This window comes from Solea senegalensis, linkage group LG20 (assembly GCF_019176455.1).
Source record: "Solea senegalensis isolate Sse05_10M linkage group LG20, IFAPA_SoseM_1, whole genome shotgun sequence".
Lineage (NCBI taxonomy): Eukaryota > Metazoa > Chordata > Actinopteri > Pleuronectiformes > Soleidae > Solea > Solea senegalensis.
Genome location: NC_058039.1, coordinates 19,512,340 through 19,534,700, shown reverse-complemented (window position 1 = coordinate 19,534,700; position 22,361 = coordinate 19,512,340). Strand labels below are relative to the sequence as shown.

The window sequence follows — 22,361 nt, the reverse complement described above, 5'->3', positions numbered from 1 at the left end:
TACAGATCAAAGCGAGTTGAGGGAAGTGAGCAAAAAATGTGTTTTTAACTATAATTCCCGTTTAATTCCTAAACAAGTTTGCTCAAATACCAGTGGTGCGAAATCGAACCCGGGTCTTCTCGCTGCAAGGCGAGAGTGCTAACCACTACACCACCGTGTGGCCCCACCTTTGATGTGTCTAATACAAATTGGCATGTTTTTTTTATGTCGGTACGACAAACGCGCTCGGACGAGTTTGCTCATTTACGTCGGGTGCAAATCACCAAAATTCAAAATGTCAGACTTCCTGTTGAGTTTTTTGTACGTCTTGGTCGAAAATTCGGTGGAACTCAATTTCGCCTCTGTTTTCACCTCAGGGGGCGCTGTAGAGCCTTTGAGCAACGCACGGGTCCGGGAACTATGCCGATATCGCATTTTCGCCAAGAGTTTTTATGCACGTTAACGCCCTCAGAGATGACACAGATATAATAATAATGTGAAGGATAACGAGGTTGTCCTCGTTAGCTCGTGACTCAGTTCCTCATTACTCCTTGCATTTCAATACAGTCCTTTAATCAACAAGGTCTGTGGGTTACAATTAAAAGAACAGATATAATCTCGTGCACTCTCCATCATGCCAAAGATATACTGTACCACCGCGTTACGCTGAAACCTGCTCGGTTTATAAATCATATTGTCACATTTTTAAATGATTTCTTTGGTGTCGCACGCAACACGTGAGTTACGTCAGGCTTTTATATCTTGTGCTCGCTTTGATTTGTCATTTATTCAGAATATCTGGGAGCAGCAGCAGCACTGCAACAGCGCTGTGTGTTTTTCAACACTAAACAGGATTAGTGTGCAGTGAGGGGTTGAGAGGGGGGAGGAGAGACAGAGAAGGGAGGGAGAGATCAGCCTCTAAGTGAGTCTTTCATTTGTATGCCAGTGGATAGCTGAGAGGCGTGTTGTTAAAAGATAAGGACTGGCCTCTGAGGCCACGGAGGACTAACAGAGGGCCTGGCACTGCATGTTACAACAGCGCTATCACAGCCACTCCACTGTGCTCTACAATACCACTGTAACAGATAGGATGACACTGACGCCCAGAGCAGGCTTTTCAGCCACTGGATCTGCTGTTCTTAATCCAAATGAGTTCAGCGGTGCTCGATCGCAGTGTATTGTGTATTTTTTTAAAGACCATCTCAAAGATAATTCAGAACGATGAACAGAAACAGCTCTTGCAACTGACCAGTTTACCTCACGTATTCTACTTCTACTACTTCATCCTCCACATGAGGGTCGTGGAGGCGGCGCCAAAGGCGAGTTACACCCTGGACAGATAGTCAGTCCATCACAGGGACACTTATATTCAATTTAGAGTCCAATTTACCTCTGCATGTTTTTGGACTGTGAGAGGAAACTGGAGAACCTGAAGAAAACACACACACACACACACACACAGGGAGAACATGCAGAAAGAACCTTGTTCTATGGAATTAGATTTGTGTCCTAATTCCACTCGTTTTCCCCGACAACTTATTCTGTAAGAATCTAACGTTTGTCAGATTATATTTGAGATATTTTACAAACGAGTTCCAGACGGACAGCGACTCCAAGCTTGTGTCTTCTGTACTTCTGGTCTGTATAGCTGTCGCTCCGAAACACAGTAGCCAATCAGCAGGCAGCTTACTAAGCCCCGCCCACGGAGAGTATCGCGAACAAAAAGAAACAGGGAGCGAAAAAGAAGACGTTTGAGCGCAAACGCAAAAGAGCCGGAGCAAGCGAAATTCCGATCCTATGCGAACAAATATTGTATTTTCAAAGAAATAAAATTGATTAAATCGATATTTTATGAAGAATTGCTTGATAATCTAATTCCGTATTGTTTCGACCTGCAAAGGCAAGAGTGTTGACCACTACTGTCGGTTTAATTTGAAGCCTCTGTGTTCATTTTGGTCCAGAATTGTATTTTATTTATTTACAGCAGCAAGATCAATTAACTCTGAGCAGACAAAGCTCAAAACCCCCCCAAAAAACACTTTATTTCCACTTGGCCTGATTGTATTTATTTTATTATTAGCAGGGGCCAGTTAAATGTAGCGGTTAACTTGAGGAAACAACAACATTCTTTTATTTACCGCTGTCTTTTCACTTTAGACTGACTGACGAGTGATGTGCATTGATTTTGGAAATGTGACTCTTGGGTTTTTGCCTCAAGAAATTGTACCATTGAATTTTGGTGCAAGGATGAAGAGAAATGAAGGAAAAGAGTGTGGTGTGACACTGGGATTGTGACAAAAGCCTCACTTATTAGCCTGTGCAGAAAACTCAAAAAGGTGTCACAAAGTGCCGACAAGAGAGCAAGAAAATGATCCAATCAAGCGGGAAAAGGTCTTGTTCCTCCCAGATGATTCGATTATGATACCATCTGTTGATAGAGAACAGCGTCTCGCCTCCATACATCAGTTCTCACAGATGGAGGCAAAAACAACAACCCCCGTGATGTTGCTCTAAAGAAAACACATGATCCTGTACTTGTGTATTCCTCAGTCATCTGTCTTGGTCTTAAGTTTCTCAGAGTATCTCGGTGTCATTTATTCAGCTTCTCTTGCCAGCATATTTTCTGAATTTGCCGAGGCTTTTTCAGCTGCAGGGGTTGAACTAGTACTCGTGTTATCAGAGTGCGGATGCCAGACAGTTGCCCCCATGCATCAAGTTGAAGTATCGCTACTCTGCGTTACGCTTGACAAATGTTTTTGTGTGTTATTTTACCAACCTCTGGTTTTGATCCTCCTGATCTTTGCTTTTCAATAAGCTCCGCTTCCCTCCGCCAGGTTATAATCTGAGCAACTACTATAATCTGCAATGGAAATGAAATTCAATAAAAGAAAAAACTGACTGCACTTGAGCGTGTTTGCTTACACTGAGCAGAGTCATGGGGTCGAGGCCTTTCTCACACTGGAACTCATAAATATGTGCATCTCATTTCCACTGATCTTCATCACCAGATGGAAAGTTCACACAATAACAGCTGGGTGGGTTTCAACTTTGTTCATTAACACTAAGCACTGAGTACTCTTAGTACTCAGTACTCTTTTATTTTGCAGTTATACTTATAATATTAAAAATTAAACTCAGTTGCATGCTGATGAAGCCTCCATAATGGTATATATATATCATTATATATCCATAATGATGTATATATATATATATATATATATATATATATATATATCATTTCATTATATATTTATATATATATGTATATATATATATATATATTATATATATTTATATATATATATATATATATATATATATATATATATACATATATATATATATATATATATATGTATATCATTATGGTATTATAGCTCAGCCGAACGTCACACAAACACTGGCGCTCGTGTATAACTGAAAACACAAAGAAGCAGCCACGGAAATGTGTGGAAGTGAATTTTACTGCTCAAGAAAACCCTGGTCATTCAGCAGTTTTTACGGGATGAACTTTTGTCCCCGCCCACCACAGCACTGCCACTGTATACACACAAGCGCTCCCTCAGTTAGGTGTGATGGTGCTGACCTTGGCCGAGCCCGTTCTCAGACGAAGGAAGCAGCAAATATACAAATAATGTGATGTCATTTCTTTTCATGAAGACGCAAAATAAGCGGTTGACGTAGTGGTTAGCACTCCTGCCTTTGCAGCAAGAAGACCTGGGTTTGAGACCCAAAAACATCCAATATGGGGATTAGGTAAATTGGACACTCTGAATTGACTGTAGGTGTGAGAGTGAGTGTCGCCCAAGTCTGCTGAGATCGACATGCAAAGCCTCGTGTGAGGGATAAAACGGTAGAAAATGGATGGAAGACGCAAAATAATAACGTCAGCAAGAGAAATCGCCAAAACTTTAACATTCACACCAGAAAGAGTCATGGAGGAGAAGTTTGTGGGGTTCATCCTGTGGGCACCATGAATATGGAAAACAAATTACAGCTCTTTTCAGACGAAATGAAGAAGCAATTAGAGAACTTTTCTCAAGGAAATTGTCACTAAATCACATTTGCAGCATAGAAAAATATAATTACATTACAGTCATAAGGGTTTGACCCACGTGAACAATTTCAGTCATTTCTTTATTGATATTGTATGATAGTTAGATGCAGCTTCTTTATTACTGTATCTGCAATATTTTCCTGCCCATTACAACCTATTTAGGTTAATACGACGACAAGGACACATGCGGAGAAGTGCCAGCTTTCAAGGACCCACTATAGTCTGAATGGATTATTGTGTCAAGAGGATTTTGCCCATGTGCATTGCATGTGTAGGTTTCCATGGCCGACGGCGTTAAGCCTCCGCACAAACACAGACAGAAGTTAGTGTATTTTTCTAAGTGTCATATTTTGATTGTCCTCATCACTTTCCCACATTTGCAGAGTTCAAATTGCAGTAGAAGATGACACACACACACACACACACACACACACTCTCCGATGGGATTAGCCGCAGGTAAGACATAAGATCTCCGTGCATCTAATGAATTACGTGAAATAAGATTTGGCCGCAGTCATAGAAACCGTTCTGCCAAGAACAGATCACGGAGTAATAGCATTTCTGTTATTGTGTTTGCTAACAAATGGATTCAGGGACATTTGATAGTGATACATCTCCAGGCTATAAACCCAGTGGATTATGATGACCAAAAACAGTGCAGATAAAAATACTGTGCCCATATGTTATGTTACTACATCCTGTCTTTTTGTCGGAAAACAAGAGAGAGGAGGGAGATTTTCTCCAGCTGAACACATTTTTTTTGGCCCGTAGCAAAAAAAACCCAGAGAATGCTGGGAACACGCACGAGTGGATGCTAAGCAGTGATAAATGAAGGCAACAAACGTGAACAAGAAACATCACTTTGTCATTTCACTGATGAATACAAGAGCCTATTTGTTAGCACTCGATGGAGAACACTTGTCCTGGGATGGTGATAGAGTATTCAGATAACTCATTCGGCTTCTAATTTGCAGCAGTGTTGTTAGATTTATCATCTGGCAGAGGCTGGGGGTCTGTTTTCTACCCCCCCTCCCCCTACCCAAGTACACAGGTGCAGATGTCGGGGGTTTACAACCGCGACAATGATGCGAAACAGCTGGTGGAGAAGTCGTTCTCTACGACCTCCATGCATCTGAATTGCAACCTCTGAATAAACCTGTCAGATGTGATTAGGTGTGGGCTGTTGGGGCAATTTTCCAGCGCGGGGGGCACCGTCTCTCCGCCTTCTATCTGATAAATATGCGATGTGGATGTTGGATTCCTGAGGAAACTTGCTCTGACAGTGCGCTGAGAGACGCTCTCGGCTAATGCGCAAAGGCTGGAAGTCTAAAGCCATTTATCCGTCGTGGTACAGTTCAGTCTGGAACGGTTTGGAACAGTAAAGTCCTGGGTCGGGCTTGCGTTTGGACTGATAGCAGTACTTTTACTTGTGTCCGCTGTGCCCGATGGCCTTGAATGGGAGAGAATGTAGTGTGACGTACCGGTGCGCCGACAATGAGCAACAACATCGAAACGTGACACAACAAACAACAATGGAGGAAAAACCAGCAGCTCAGTTTTTTTCTGCTCGGTTTGTGGCTGTTTGTCTCAACAAGACATCAAGTTTTTATGAGAGTAGACTGCGGGCGTTGAAGAAACACTTGTCGCTTTTGTGATGCCCACCGGCTGACTGTCGTAGGTCTGGCTCCACCCATACCTTACCATACCACCCATACTCTGTTAACCCCAAGGGAAGGAACGATTGCGGCTATTGGTTATTTTGGTACGATTCCAAAATAATACACAGCGTACTGAACCGTAACGTTCCGTTGAGTGGAAACACGTCATGACGAATAGAATGAACATAAAACCTGATCTCAATAATGACTTCAATGAGAAATTCACACTAAAATACTTGATGTATCTGTTTGACTTTGGATCATTGAAACTGCCATTTCAAATTTAAAAAATAATGTAAAGGTGTGTATAAATGACATCGTAGTTCTATAAACACGGCATCACTGACTCTGTCTTAACTTACAACTTGATACAATTGTTGTATGTCTGATCCTGGTCTCTCTCCTCTGTCCCCCATTGTTTTCCTTTCACCCCAACCTGTCTTGGCAGATGGCTGCGCATCTTTTCTTCTGTTTTTTTCTCTCCACTGATCATTTGCTCATTATGTGAATTGCTCTCCATGATGTCAGGTGACTTTGGTGTTCTATGGTCTGACAGGCTGCGAGTTGAGTTGACATTTACAACCATCAAAAGAAGCGTTATAGGTCCTGAGGTTGTTTTCTTATTTATTGATTTTCCTACATTTGGTTGGAGACAATGGCGAGGTTCTGCAAACCGCTGCGACAGTGGACGATGCTGTGACAAGGTTTACGATCACTGAGAGGATTTAAAAATGCATGGGACTATAAAGACGAATGAGGGACCGTGAACTCTGGAGGAGGCATCATTTCTTATTGATCAGCTGGAACAGACACGGACTGCTCCGTTGTTACGAGACAGCACCGTCTGCGCTGCATCCAAACTGGCTTTGTTGTGACCAAAATGAAGTCATTTGAAGTCTCCAGACTGTTAAAAGTGTCCAGATCTCACTCTGGTGTCGAGCAAAGGCTGATCGAGCTGATCCCTGAGAAATGACACGACCACGCATTATTTAACAATATAATTCACTGTCTGTCTCTAAACCAACACGGAGTAGAACGTAAATTGTTTAAATCCGTATCATTTTATATATAATGATAACAAGCTTTACTTAAAATCCAGCAATTGTCATCAATTCTACAACAAACGGATCGACAACAATTCAAAGAAAACTAATTCATAATAGTATGTCAGTCAAAATGGGATTGAAGTTGATTAAAGGGGTTAAAAGATTAGCTTTATGGATTTAGGGATTAGTTTAATCAGCCATATTCCAAATTTATCCGTAAACATGATATTTACATCATAACAAATATACGCTCTTTTACGCCACATTTGAGCGTAAAACTCCACATTACAACAGTAAATGCTAATATTTTAAGTTTCTTACATGGTCACAATCTCCTGCTGGGTAGTTTTAACTTGCATTTGTGTAAATGAATGGGAAGTTTAACAATAACAGAGCAGTAGTTTAAGCCCCTGACATCTGTCTACACCAAATCAATGAAGCAGTCGTGTCAGAGAGAACTGGACAGAGGCCTTTCGAGAGACTTTTGCCGTCAAATCCAAGTTTGTGCCCTTGAGTTTACTAATGGGCTGCATTTCAACCACGGTATCACAAAGCCAGTTATTGCTGTTCTATTGTTGCCGGTCCAGTAAATCTGACGTCTGTAAAATACAGTATATTTACACCAAGTAAAAGAGAGTTCTCAGCAGAGAAAATCTCCCAAATGTCTAAGAATTAGCTCTGTCACAGATGATGAGCTCAGAGAAATGTTAGCTGTCGGAGAGAAAATGATAATGTGACTGAGATAAGAATAGAAAATCGCTTTAGAAAGTCACTCGGCTGACGAGGAGTCACTGGGAAAGTGGATTTCATACCAGGCGCTCTCTAAATAACACTCACATATTCTCCATATGTGTCCTGGACAAGGGGAGGAGCTGGCCGGTACCCTGCAGCTGGTGGGGCACCTCTGGCTCTCTGCACCCCCCTCCCTCTGGAGGACGGAGGCCGGCTGAGTGGGGCTCCTCTGGGGGCTGCTCCTCGTGGCACTGCTGCGTGCAGGGAAGGAACTCCTCCTCGACTCCTGACACAAGAAGACACAAACATCCGCAGCAGGTTGAGATGAAATAGATTTTCTTTTTTAACATATTCTGTTAATTAAAGTGAGAAACAGCCGCGTGCAAACACGTGAATAAGATGCATCGACATCCAGAGGAGTCAGAAATGACAGAATTACAAGGATACTGTTATATTTCATGAGTGTGGCGGTGTCCACTCTATATTTCTTGTCTTTATGATGAGGTGCTGGAGTTTATTATGTTTCGAGCTCTTCCACTTCCGCTCCATGAAATGATTTCCTACATCGGCCGGCGTGACTTGACGATGACTTTGACACATTGAGCGTCAGGTTATATGTGTGTGTAGGTGGAGAGAGAGACGGGCACAGCGAGGATGGAGGGCAGGTTTTCTCCTCCTGCCGAGAATCGAGTGAGTCACACATCCATTACTAAAGAAACACAGCACACATTTTTGTGGCTGGATGGCTTTGTTGTCGATTAAGGAACATGTAGATGAAGATGCTTCTGGCAACTCAGTGATTGATGCTTTGCACTTTTGTGTGTTTGTGAACATTCAGATGTTTGAAAAATACGACAAAAAAACAACTGCTTCACATAGTCATAAGAATAGGATAGAAAATATTGATTTGGCAATATACAGGGTTCTAGGTAGCGCATTTCATTTTTGGAAAATGGTGTTTCCCAACCTTAGTTTCAGAAGGTATCTTCGTTCTTTTTTCTTTGTTACGTGCTCACCAGTGACACTTGGTCCAAGACTTGAAACTGCAAAGCTAATTCCGCACTTTTTAGACCCACTGATAGGGGGCGGGACCTCATTCCCAGAATGTAAACAGTGTCCACCATCTTTGCTAACAGTTACGCTAACAGCGGAAGTGTGGGGGGTGGAGTGGCTCAGTGGTTAAGACCGGTACCCTAAGTGCAAAAAACATCATGGTCGCAAGTTCGATTCCACCCCTCGCTGACTGTACTCTATTCCATTGTAAGTCGCTTTGGATAAAAGCGTCTGCTAAATGACATGTAATGTAATGTAAAGTGTCACTGGTGGTCACGAAACAAAGAACAGAAGGAAGATATTTCTCAAGCACGATTTTTCAAAAATACCACTATTCCAGTAATACAATGATAAATGCAAATCTGTGAATTATTCCTTTAAATAGGGGGCGCTACGTTTAGACGTTAGATGTTTTAGCATAGCACCCAGTGTGAATAGCGTGCCGATTTCCTTGCTGTAACGTGACGCGTGTGTGGCTTCTGTGATCTAATCATGCAACCGTGTAATCGTGTAACCGAGTAGCCGGTAGCAGTAGCCACCGCTCATATTTTTTATCATCAGCGTAGAACAGGGGTGTCAGTCACAGAGGGGGTTAAAATCAAAAACGGTGTTCCCTGATTTCGTCTGCTGTATTTCAGTGGAACAGCACATAGTTGTATGAAGCTAAACGACAGGGATCCAAATACAAATGAGAGGCTGAGCCCCCTTATAACCCCCCTCTGGTTCCGGCTCTGTGTTTTCAAAGTCCACATTTAATGGTACTAAAAAGAGCTGGAGAGAACTTCATGACCCTTTATGTTTGATTCAGGAGTGAGGGTAAAGTCAAGAATGCAAACACTGCACTTTCTTCTTTCCTTTGTTAGACAAGTGTTGACATATCATTCTGTGATCGCCTTAAAGGTATTGATTTCGGGACATTATCAATATTGCAAATCTTATCGTGCGTTGGCCCCCGTGAATCCTGTACACGTAGCAGTTCTGCACGTTTCTGCACGTCTCACCCTCCAATGTCAAGGTAAACAAACATGGCCCTTTAGAGAGGAGCGAGCCGCTGTGAGATAACTGATCTGTACAGTCATCTCCACCAATTAACACCAAACCCCACAGTCAAAGCTGCTGTGTAGTCAAAATGGAGGCGGTGTCGAGCTGCTCCGGTGGGAATCAAAGGCAGTCTGACCTTGTGCTTTGGAGAAATGTCATTTCGCCTGAGCTTTTCTTTAAAAAAGCAGTTAAATGATCTGAAGCAGCAGCAGAATTGCTCTGCGGGTCATTTCTTTTTCTCTGTGCTTCCCATTTCATCTGTGCTGCATGCGCCGCGTTGGCAGGGGCATCGCAAAGTTGGGGGTAGAAGGACGAGAAAAGGAAACATCTGATTTTCTGAATAACGAGGACAGTGATGAATAGATGTTTACTTGATAGGGAAATGAGGCCACCCCTCGAGCAGAGAAGGAAAAGAGTTCAGTTTTTTCGAGTTTGTTCTCCTTTAAGAGCTCAGCTTCTCTTCCAGCAGCAGCAGCAGTCGAGTCAAAGAGAAGCTGCAGAGTCTCCGTTGAGCAGTGGCGCTAATCAACATTAAGCACATGTGCATTTGTACAAATCTATATTCTACTTCCTGTGCAGGAGCCGGTGGGACCTCAGTCAGTCGTGTCGCTCTCACATTAGGTAAATTAAAGCTAATTAAAGTGCACTTTTATTCCGACGCCAAACAAACGGCGTCTCTGTGTGACCTTGTTTATCCGAGAATCTAATGAAACAAACAAGCGGTGGTGTTTATTTGTTTGTTTTTCTAGTGCACAGCATCAATACTCACGAGCGTTAAAGTCTTCTAATGGCCATGAGTGTGTTTATTTGTAGTCTTGTGTGATCTCAGAGGAGAAGGAATTAGCGTGGGTGCACAGCGATAGAAGGGAGGTGAGCTCGTGCTCATTTACATATAAAGACGTATACAAAAGTGGCTTAGCGTTGCTAATGTTTATTGACACCAGTCACTGCATAATGGTACATGTATTTACTGTTAGTGTTGTTTTTCATGCTCCCTAATGAGCCGCCGAGCTTATTTCACTACAGATGTATCCTGTTTTTGAGTCTCGAAGCTGGCGTGGCAACATCAATAAAAAACTGCTTTTTTATTATGGAACAATAATTCCATAATAACCTTTTAGCATAATAATAATGATAATATATCCCACAATTTCGAGCATCGGACTTTGCTGGATTTGAAGAACGACCTCATTCAAAGCATTTAAATTGCGAGACGTCGTTTTTTTGTTTGTTTGTTTGTTTTTTTTGGCTTAAAGTGAGAGAAATTGGACACGATCCCCTGGGCAGTGTTTGATGGTGGATCTGTTTTAGCCGAGTTTAACAGGTCAATGCTCTTTTCTTTCCCTGCTCACTGTAACTGTGAAAAAACACTTGTATAGACTATAATTGGACAACAGATTTCCCCATTTCTGAATCCAAAAACCACACACTGACCAGTTTGTGTGTAATTAATGTTGCTCGCAAGGAGCGCTGCTGTAAATGTCATGTGAAAACGAATCAGGTGCAGCTGACGGGGTAACAAGAAGAGTAAAGAACAGTGCAGTGACGATTAAGAAAATAACTTCATGGTTGTTACAAATTGAATAAAGAGAAATATTCTATTTTTGTAATAGTGTAATCGTGAAGAACTGGGAATGAGTGAATATATTAATGGAGCAAGGCCAGCGTTGCAACAGTCCTTATAATTAGTGTGATAGTTCTTTCTAAATCAACTTCTTATGAAAGAGAAAAGAAAAAGATTTTGACAGCTCAGTCCAGGCAAACCCGAAATCATCAGCTTTAGATGTATTTCATCTCTTGTCCAGTTTGTTTCTCTTGCTTTCTTTCTTTGTTGTACAGAACACCCAACGTTAAGCTCATTAAGCAACCGCACATTTGCATATTTGCACGGGGCAACTTTAAAAAAAGAAAAAAAGAAAAGATAGCAGCCCCGCTTTGGTTTTGTAGTTTTATGCCAATCATCTGTGGGTTTCTTCTCTGCTTTGTAATTCGAGCTGAGGTCTGCACACTGTCAGCACAGTTTGGAATATCAGGGCTCATTTTCCTGCCTTCAGACGCCGCGAAGCTGCCATTCATTCTTGTAGAAAATGAGAAACAACTTCGACACACACACACACACACACACAGAGAGGGAGGGAGGGGAAGATAACTCATCACATTAGACAGGAAGTCTTTGTCTGGTTTCTTTGAAGTTGTATCAGTCCTGTATCACTGCGGCTCCATTATGAGACACTTTGCTCTCTGTCAGTCAGCACAGACCAGCGAGGCTTAAATAACAAGAGGCTGTCGTTCGTCTGCACTTCTCAACAATTCAGCTCCGACTCTGTGGTGTCAGCTGACATTTGACCAAGTCATAATACAAGAGTAGTTATTAATATTGGCAAATATCTATCTTCTATCTTGGAGTTGTTGTTTGGGAGCAGGGAGTCGCACGTCTTTAAATAAAGTCGTTTGATTGTTCAGGATGTAACAGCGCGTGTGAAAATGAGTCTTATGAACGCACTGATCACACCTCTCTCTCTTGTTTAATAAATAATAATGTTGCTTAAGTCATTTTAATGGGGAACTGAATTCTAACAAGATGGAATAGAACCTCTGAGTATCAGGCCCAGCGAGGTCAAGAGAAATGCCGAGTCAGTCGGTTGAAAACACTTTATTTCTGATTAGATTTGGGAATAATTAACCCTTTCCTCTCGTGTCTCGCACGTTACACGTTGCAGACACTGTCACGTGTTGTTGCACACAGTTTCTCTCTGGTTTGAGGGACACACTGACCACCTCCACGCCCTTTGACCTCTTAGTTGAAGTACATTTAAAATATCTCGGTAAACTTTCACACCAAAATATGGACATAAGTAGAATAAGTATGGACACAAACAAGCGATGATGCAACGTACCTAGAACAGTGTTTAATTCACCAAGGAGATCAGTGAAACCCCTGAAGCATGCATTGACAATGATGAGGGACGACAATTACCAAAGCTGTAATGGTATATAAGCTCTGCTAATAGTTGTCAGCACGTCATTGTGAGTCTTCCCACCGTTCATGAGCATAAAAATATTGTTCTCTTTAAGCTGCGGAGCGTAAAATCAGTACGCTCGTCACTTTTGTGTCACTTATGTCTCATTCTGCTTTGTTTCCCGGCTTCTGGCAACGAGCGCCGGCGTCCCATTCATGCTGCTTGTTCACGGAGAGCGCGCTCCCGCAGGGCAGTCCCAGGATCAGTGCAGGAGCTGACTGTGTAATGAGCTGTCGCCTTGGTAAATCAGGAGCCACTACATTACACCGGCTGCCAACATTTGCACTGAAACGTTTCGGAAAATCCGGCCCCAATCCCGGTAGATTTTCAACAAACAACCGCATTCACTGACTCACGATGACGGGAACGTCTGTGTTCACAAAAAGTGAATTTTATTGTGACATGGACGGGGGTTTAAATTACTCGTAAATGTGCTCTAACTCTAAATGACACCATTAACTCTGAAACTGCAACGAGACACCGCACACGTCCGTTTACAGAAAGCAAAGAACAAACACCGTCTTCCCAGTAGCTTCTCCAACTGTAAATAATACCGGATCCCCAGCTGAACCACGGCGTACATATACAACACACGCACGCACACACACACACACACTCACCTGGGAGGCCCAGGAACAGGTGTCCCTCTTGTACGGGTGACTGACTTGCCCCTCACTGATGGCACCTTGGCGTCCTCCGAGCCTCCATTCAGGTACGTGAGCTCCTGCAGCTGGGCCTGTCTGATCTCATCGTTGTAATCCTGCACACAGAGAAGTAGCATGTTCACAACACACACACACATTTGCACACAAACACGTGCTCAGTCAGCAATAAACTGGCTTTCAGTTAGTCTGTATTAAATGACATCCTTTATCTCCAGGGCTACAGCCGCGGGAATATCTAATGACGTACTTTAGGGTACTGCCGTGATCTCACGTTGATAAAAGCCCCCGGATCCCATTTACCTTTATTTTCTCACACATTTTATTCATTTTTTGTTAATATTACTATCAAAATGAGTGTTTAATCCTAAAACGATTGATATGATTGTCATGTTTCTTCACTCTGTCAATAAATGTGTTTCATGGAGAAGAAGAAGAGGCTACGGTGGTGGTGGAGGTGGGGGATGGAGGTAATTAATGAGATGTAGATCATCATTGCTCTGAGCATTGGAGAGATCATACATAATGAATGTGGGGGGGGAGAGTAAATAAGCTCCATGTTGCCATGGAGGAGGTTTTTTCTGATACGGGAGAGAACCAGAACTCAGACGCTTCATCCGACACTTTAGAACCACACACACACGTACGGACACTGAGTGACAGGACTTTAGTGTGAACAGGCTTGTGTATATACAGTATCTTTGTGAGCATATAAAAAAGTCAGGACATTTTGGCTGCTCCTCACAACTCTAATGGCGTGTTTCCACCAAGCGGAACGGTTTGGTTTCCTTTAGAAATCGTACCAAAATAACTGGCCCCAAATGTTCCATCTTTTTTAGTACCCTTCCCTTGAGGTACCAAAGTAATGCTACGGTACAGGTGGAGCTAGAACCGCGGCAGTCGGCTGATTGGGCGACAGAAAAGCGTCACTCCCTTGTGACCACAAACCGAGCAGAAAAAAGAGCTGCTGGACGTCCTCCATTGTTGCGTCCCGTTGGATGTCGTGGTTCAAAATCACGCTACACGGCCATCGGGCACAGAGCACAAGGTTAGCGTAATGTCCTCACTAAGAATACTGAACAAGAATGTGTGTGACCTCTGTCTGACCTTCTCTTTTTTTTTTGATATAATCCTTGACCTTCTCAGAACCAGTGGTCCACCCAAAGCTGGGTCCTAATGAGGCAGACCTGTATTTCTGAGGCTCTGGTTAAGTTTGGGGCTTAAGATTTATTAACTTGTTATGGTTTAGGTTAGGAGGATTAGGTAGACTAACCGTCGGTGTGAATGTGAGAGTGAGTGGTTGTTAGTCTTTTATGTGGCCCTGTGATGGACTGGCGATGGATAGGAGTAGGTTAGGATGAGGTTTTGGTTCGGTTGTAAACCTCAGAGTCCGAACAAGCTCTGTAAACCCATGAGTGTGTCAGAACATACTGGTATGAGGAACTTCTTGATCTCCTCCAGAGCGTGACCCATCCTGGCGTAGGCCTCAGCCGGGGGGGCGAACACTTCAATGAGGACGTGCAGGTCCTCGTTCAGGTGGTGATATTTGGCCTCGCCGCTCTGCCGTAGCTCTTCTTCCTGATGGAACAAGAACAGAGTTTTTAAGTCGGAACATTTGTCGTGTATTTTCTTTGCGTTTCATTTTCAATTTCCTCTTTTTTCCATAATGGTTACATAATGAGGTTTGATGCTTCCGTGCTGCAGAACAAAAACACACTGTTTTTAGGTGAAGTTTGTTGTATTGCAACAAACAGGCAGTGCCTTTAGTCATTTTAACTGTAGGTGTCACATTTAATCGATTGCTTTTGTCCTCACACAGCTGCCTGTCCTCGATGCACAGATGAGGAATGTGTTCTCGTGCACCACATCGTAATAGCGGCTCTCATTGTTTCTCATATATGTCGTGACTGTGGCTCCTGCAAAGCAAATGCATCAACATTGGGAGGATAAGAAATATTTGTATTTGTAAATAAAATAGAAATAAAGTGCTTAAAGCTTAAAGTTAGGGCTGCTCCATAATGGAGAAAAATAATAATCACGTCATTATTTGGGTGATAATTGAAATGATTTCAAGTTACTCTTTGACTTGAATTTATTGCATGTATGAAAGTCTTTAAACATGAGATTTTGAATGAAACGTTTTCAATTTACCTTAAAATAACTTGTATATACAGTATCTTTACTCATTTTGTAATAAATGGTTTGTTTTGGCCCATAATCGTATTTGAACGACAGAAAATGTCATATTTGATGAATACAGCAGGACATTGTCCACACAGCTTTTTTCTCCTTAACGTCCAGAGTGACTTTTGTGGACATCCGTGTTCTCACAAACATCTTCTACCGCACAGAGGAGGAAAACACGGAGTGTCATATTTGACATATTAACTGCTAGATGCCACCAAATCATACACAAAGGTCCTTTTAAAAGTCTACTGCACAAACTTTAAATATAAACAAACGTCTGTTACGTCCAAACCGAATGAGTTCACGCAGTGATGATTAAGTCTGTGTTTCGTCACTATAGCTGTGTTTAGATCTTGTATTGCAGTCTCCCTGCACTGCACACAGGAAGAGACAGACCGAGGCTATGCCGACTTTGTGCTTCGGTTTCAGAAGTCTTCAAAAAAAACCCAGTCGCTCTGTGGTTTGATGGGATTAATGTGTGTTGTGCTGCTGCTGTAGATATAAAGACACAGAAGCTCCCTCGATCAGGTCTGATAGTACTGCTGAGCAGAGCTGTTTTCAGAGCGACAGATAATGTTACGTCATTTCAACACAACACTTCTCATAGGAATCCCTGTGTGAGGCTTTTTACGGCAAAACTGCCTCCTGATGCACAAGAGAGTAACTTGCAAGGGACCAATACAGATGCCGTCAGCTTTAGCTTCATCGGGACATACTGTAAAGTTGTAAGCCACAAAGTTTACTTAAAAAGTCCATTTTCACCTCCAAAGGCCTCAAGAAGATGAATTCCTGGACAAGTTCTGCTCAAAACGGTGAAATTGGAGCAAAATGCAACGCGCCGCTCTCCACAGAAGTACACTTCCGCTTGGAAATGTAAACAGTGACGACAGAAGCAGGCCAGCAGAATGTCACCGATGGCGGGGAAATAGGACAGCGAAGCCCCCAAATGTCTCACACCAAATGACACAAACTAAACAACAACACGTTTTGTGTCCCAGTTTCTTCTCTTGGGCCTCTCCAATGGCAGCGACTTCCTCTTCCCCGGCTCCCTCACCAGCACCGTGCAAGCCAGTGTCTCTGATATCATCTAATTATAAATAACCTTCCTTTAAGAGTGCCTGTGGTATGTTAATGATATGTTAATTTCCTCCATAAATCTGTGCTTTACGAGCAAAGGGCTCCTTTGCACACAGCAGCGGCTCTGATGGTGATGAGCGGGGTGTTGGAGAGAGAGAGAGAGAGAGACAGATGACTTCATGCAGATCTGTCTCTCCTCTTTTATGTGCTCTTCCGTGCATTTGCACGACAGAAAATGGACGAGGAGTAAATTCCAGCACATGTTGTCTGAGGACTTGTGTGATTTACGTGTCATCAATCAATCAAATGCTAATTATTTTTGCAGCACTTTCACCAAACAAATCAAATGCAAAGGCTGTGGATGGGCGAGTTCTCTTCCAACCCAAAGCTTTGATCTCTGGCTCCTCTCTACCTTACATGCCAATGCCTCCCTGGGTGAGACATGGAATTCCAAATTGCTCGTGGCAGCTGTGCTGGCAGCATGTGAATGATGGGTGATATAGAAAAGAAAAACACTGCTGTGTATACTGTAGATGCAGCGGCGTGTGAACATCGGTGAGTGTCAACAAGACTTGGATTTTAAGAAGCTGAGCATTGGCATCAAAACAGAATCCAATAATGATAAATAATAGATCTAAAATAAACAAATAGAGCCCAGTGCTGTGTACAACACCGTGCATGAAGGCACCTCTGTCAGGAGTGATGAGATGGATCCAGCTCTGCAGCTGCCCACAGCGGCGGATTAGTGCGGTCTGTTTGTCCGATCTATCGCAGGCATCTGCCTTCCTTCTATTTACATTTTGTTTTCTGAGTAAATCTGCTCATGAAAACAGGAGGCGGCCACGCGCCTGGCGTCCAGGCTCCAACATAAAAATGGACTGTGGACGTCAACCGAGCAACCAGTTCAGTCCCATTTATGGATTTTTCTTTTGTTTGTTTCTGATAAATGCTCTAACTCTGATTTATTACATTAACCCCGCCCTGTACAATTGGTATGTTCCTTCGCCCTAATCAACAGTTAAATATCTATGGAAGCCCATCTGCGCCAAAAAAAAAGAGTTAAAACTCAGCCTGGATAATAAAAATATCCTCAAAGTAAGTCAAATTATGAGATAAAGTTATAATTATGAGATGAATAGTCGAAATTATGAGATAAAGTTATAATTATGAGATAAATAGTCAAAATTATGAGATAAAGTTATAATTATGAGATAAATAGTCAAAATTATGAGATAAAGTTATAATTATGAGATAAATAGTCAAAATTATGAGATAAGTTATAATTATGAGATAAATAGTAAAGTTATAATTATGAGATAAATAGTCAAAATTATGAGATAAAGTTATAATTATGAGATAAATAGTCAAAATTATGAGATAAAGTTATAATTATGAGATAAATAGTCAAATTATGAGATAAAGTTATAATTATGAGATAATAGTATCAGATAAATAGTCAAAATTATGAGATAAAGTTATAATTATGAGATAAATAAAATTATGAGATAAAGTTATAATTATAGATAAATAAAATTATGAGATAAAGTTATAATTATGAGATAAATAGTGAGATAAAGTTATAATTATGAGATAAATAGTCAATAGTGAGATAAAGTTATAATTATGAGATGAATAAATTATGATAAAGTTATAATTATGAGATAAATAGTCGAAATTATGAGATAAAGTTATAATTATGAGATAAAGTTATAATTATGAGATAAATAGTGAAATTATGAGAAAGTTATAATTATGAGATAAATAGTAAATTATGAGATAAATAGTAAATTATGAGATAAAGTTATAATTATGAGATAAATAGTCGATATTATGAGATAAAGTTATAATTATGAGATAAAGTTATAATTATGAGATGAATAGTCGAAATTATGAGATAAAGTTATAATTATGAGATAAATAGTCGAAATTATGAGATAAAGTTATAATTATGAAATAAATAGTTGAAATTATGAGATAAAGTTATAATTATGAAATAAATAGTCAAAATTATGAGATAAAGTTATAATTATTAGATAAATAGTCGAAATTATGAGATAAAGTTATAATTATGAAATAAATAGTCAAAATTATGAGATAAAAAGTCATAATTATAAAAAATATAAAATATAAAAAATAGTCCTGTTTTTTTCCCCTTCAGATTTAGATACATTGATTGGTTTTTTAGACAATTACACAAATACTGTGCATTTTATTTCTTATTTTAGTCACTCCAAAATGTGCCTAAACTTCCACATAAGTGGGTCTACATTTGACTGACAGCCACTGGGTCACATGGGCTGCACACGGCTTTGAAAACAGCTTCATTTGAAAAAGTTTATGGAAATGTGAACGATAGTGAGGACTGCCAAACATGTCTCCCTCTGTCTCTGTCTGTCTGTCTCTCTCTCCCTGTCTCTCTCTCTGTCTCTCCCTCTGTCTCTGTCTGTCTGTCTCTGTCAGTCAGATCTGTGCAGCATCTGTGCAGCTGAACTCTGGGAAAAGAAAATGCACGAATGATTTGTTCAGTAACGTAAGGATGGACCTTTATGAAAAGCTGGTGTATGTATGAAAACTTAAATAAAACACATTCCAGCTGAATTACATAAGTAGAGATGATGTAGTTTCCCTTTTCGCTGGAGACAAAGTGGACTAACAGGAAATAAATAGTCTCTTAGCCCTCGGTTTGTCAGAGGTGATTTGTTCTCTGTGATCAAAGGTCTGTGTGTCTCTCTGTCTCCAGCACCTGGAGGAAAAGATGTGTCACTGAGATGTGCTGACCTCACCTGTCTGCACAAACCCACTGTGGGATTTATGAGTGACAGCCTTCTCTGTGCGGAGCAGAGCTTCTTCATCTTCTTCTTCTTCTACCTTTAAAGGGGAGGGAGGGAGGGAGGGAGGGAGACAGCCTCCTCCTCCTCCGCCACTACTTCATCTTCAGCTGGATGCGGACTCTTTGTTTTGCGGCTGCGCAGCATGTGTCGTTGTAGTGTTGGGCACTTAAAATTCCGCGTGTCGGTCGGGCCGTGGGGCAGCCGCAGAGCGAGGAGACAGCTCGACTTCTTACCTAAAGGCTTTTTCCAAGACGAGGCAGAAGGGCGACGTGAGGCTCTGCTGTCAGAAACAACATGTTTCTACTCTCAGTGCACGGATGGAGCGCACACTGTACACAACCAGAGAGTCACGAGTCAGGAGGAATGTATGCGTTTCACACTGCCTCACACAGAAAGTCACAATGTTGTTTTCCAACCTCTTTATATTCCGCGGTGACGCTGCAGAGAACGCAGATAATTGTTCAAATCTTTGATCTTTGTTGATGTTAATGTGAGACCCAGCGAGCATTTCTTCCTCCCGCCCGCCCACCGGGTGATGACACCTCACTTGTCTTTCCACCGTCACGGCAGATGATGTAAAGACGAGGATCCGTCAGAGCTGTACGCTGAAAGAGAGAGCGTGACCTCACTCACGTCACATGAAGGTGGTTTAGTTTGATCTGCACAATATGTCACAGACATAATCTGACTTGTTTATGCAGAATATGAAAAGCTAAACAAACCTCGACTAAGTAAAACACCGTTAACCCGGCTTATATTTCAATTTTATTTTAAAATGATGCTTTAATCGATTCCATACTGTTCAACAATAAGTATGGATGCCCTTCTCACGTGTATTTGAACACAGGAAATGTGTAAATTCAGCGATTTTGACCATAGAAATGTTGAAATCCTACAGAAAACTCATTTATAGAACAGTCATGTGGATACAATAGATTTGATTTTACCATTGTTAGTATTTTACTTGTCATGATGACACCGTGTCGACCCAAGCTTCACTCCAGCCGTCACATCTTCGACACGGAGCCGTGTGTTTGACAGCTGAGCTCTGAGAGCAGCGGGTGGTCACGAGACAAAAGTTCCACAACTCTCTCTTCTGAAATGATGGATTGAGTGAACGTCAGGTGATCCAGGCGCAAAATAGCAAAGCACAAAGGAAAGAAGCGCTGACTGCGTTATGTCAGGGCAGCATCAGCTATACTGCCTTTGGGAATGGGAATTGGTCACGTGACATAATAATTAAGCAGGGGCTTTGATGTGTGCGGTCACATATTTTAAAAAACTAAAGAGAAAAACTTGAGAAGATGAAAGAAGAAAGCTCTGCTCCACCCTCCCTCACTCGCCTGGAACCTTGGGGACATGGAGAACAATTATATGAAGAGTTTAATTACAGTGTTCTCTTGTTTCCACTTTGATTTACTGTATTTTCTCTCTTGGTTCTGGCGCTTGTCAGCAGCCGACTCTTCCGTTGTTTTCTTTCCACTTTTACTATTTTAAACATTTTTAACCACTCGAGACGAGGCTTCGCTGCGTCGCAGGAGAAGTGGAACAAGAGGACAAAGTCCTTGTCTTCCGTGGTCGAGACTTTACATAAAAGTGTCTCCGTCTTCAAAGATTTGTCCAGCCCACCTTTTCTCTCCTTAAACCACGAGAAGGTGGAGTGCAGTAAAAGAGTGGAGGGAGTCACGGGAGCAGAGCAGGAATAAAGACTCAACTTTTACCTTTTCTTTGTCTCTCATGGATCCTTTTCCCAGAATTGACATCTTGGTGAGAGTGTCCTCCTGTAGTCTCTTTAACGAGTTCCCACGCGGCCCGAGGAGTTTGCCGACAAAGTTGAACTGCAACAGAGAGAGAGAGACGGAGAGAGACACACACAGACAGAGAGAGAGAGGGAGAGAGACACACACAGACAGACAGAGAGAGAGAGAGAGAGAGAGGAGAGAGACACACACAGACAGACAGAGAGAGACAGAGACACACACAGACAGAGAGAGAGAGAGAGGATAAATCAGAAGACGTGTCATGTTTGAAGGAGTGTGTGTCTGCTTCACACCCCATCATTTTAGGTCACTGTTTCATCGGTCATCATGGTAGCATTGCCGGTAAATTACCGTGGGAATAATGCACAACTCCTTATATGAACATCCTGGGCGTGTGTGTTTATAGGTCACATATTCAGGCTTTTTTTTCATCTTATGTGTTGTTGAGTCAAAGTTATATCTAACTTTTTATATTGCATTTTTTTAGTCTGCAATAACTGTGCAGAAATCACAAAGTTAGAGCTTTTTTCTTTTCTTTTTGTTCATAAAAACGAGCCAAGTGAACTTTGACCTGTGACGTGTCTCCAAGTTTCATCCATCTGATTTTAAACAGTTTTGCTCAGGTGTGTTTATAGAGTTGGTGTAAATGATATATTATATATATTATAGCTTCTGTGTGCACTGTACGTTTTAACTAGAGCTGCAACTAACGATTGTTTTCCAGAATCGAATAATCTGTCGATTATTTTCTCATTTGATAGAATAATCGTTTGGTCCATAAAATGTCAGAAAACGTGTTTGTCAAACCGGGAAATAATGAGGTTCTCAAATGTCTTGTTTTTGTCCAGAAACCAAAATGATTCACTCTTTTAATGATTTCTTTGTTTTATGGAGCAAAGAAACAAAGGAAATATTCACGTTTAAGAAGCTGAAACTATCAGATATCTTGTTTTAATCAAAGCTTCAAATGATGAATGGATTATTCCAGTAATTGTTTTAGCTCTAGTTTTAAGCCACGATGCTTTATGTTAGCAGTGACGTCCCAAGTATGGACAAACACTAAACAACGTAATACTTGTATGGCGTATATTAGGTAAAATTGCTCGATTGTCCACAGCTTTATGTCCTGGACTTAGTTCCAAACGTTTCAAGGATGTTTCAGAAACATTTATCTGAGCTAAATTTAAATTTGACCACATCTGGAGCTCAGCCGTCCGTCACCCAGCGTCTTGGCTTGGATTGCTTTCACAAGGTCATC

The 22,361-nt window shown here is 41.5% G+C and overlaps 1 protein-coding gene across 2 annotated transcripts in view; it reads right to left on the bottom strand.

Moving 5' to 3' along the window:
• The window catches only part of khdrbs3 (KH domain containing, RNA binding, signal transduction associated 3), a 105,128-nt gene that overhangs the window by 25,796 nt on the left and 56,971 nt on the right, over positions 1-22,361 (bottom strand). For both annotated transcript variants that reach the window (XR_006362446.1, XM_044052744.1), the window contains exons 3-6: positions 21,065-21,181; positions 14,680-14,826; positions 13,207-13,346; positions 7,578-7,758 (exon numbers count right to left, since the gene is read on the bottom strand). Coding sequence is in view for 1 of the 2 variants with exons in the window: in XM_044052744.1 (XP_043908679.1) it covers positions 7,578-7,758; positions 13,207-13,346; positions 14,680-14,826; positions 21,065-21,181 (585 nt within the window). In the remaining variant the exon portion in view is untranslated. The remainder of the gene's footprint in view (positions 1-7,577; positions 7,759-13,206; positions 13,347-14,679; positions 14,827-21,064; positions 21,182-22,361) is intronic.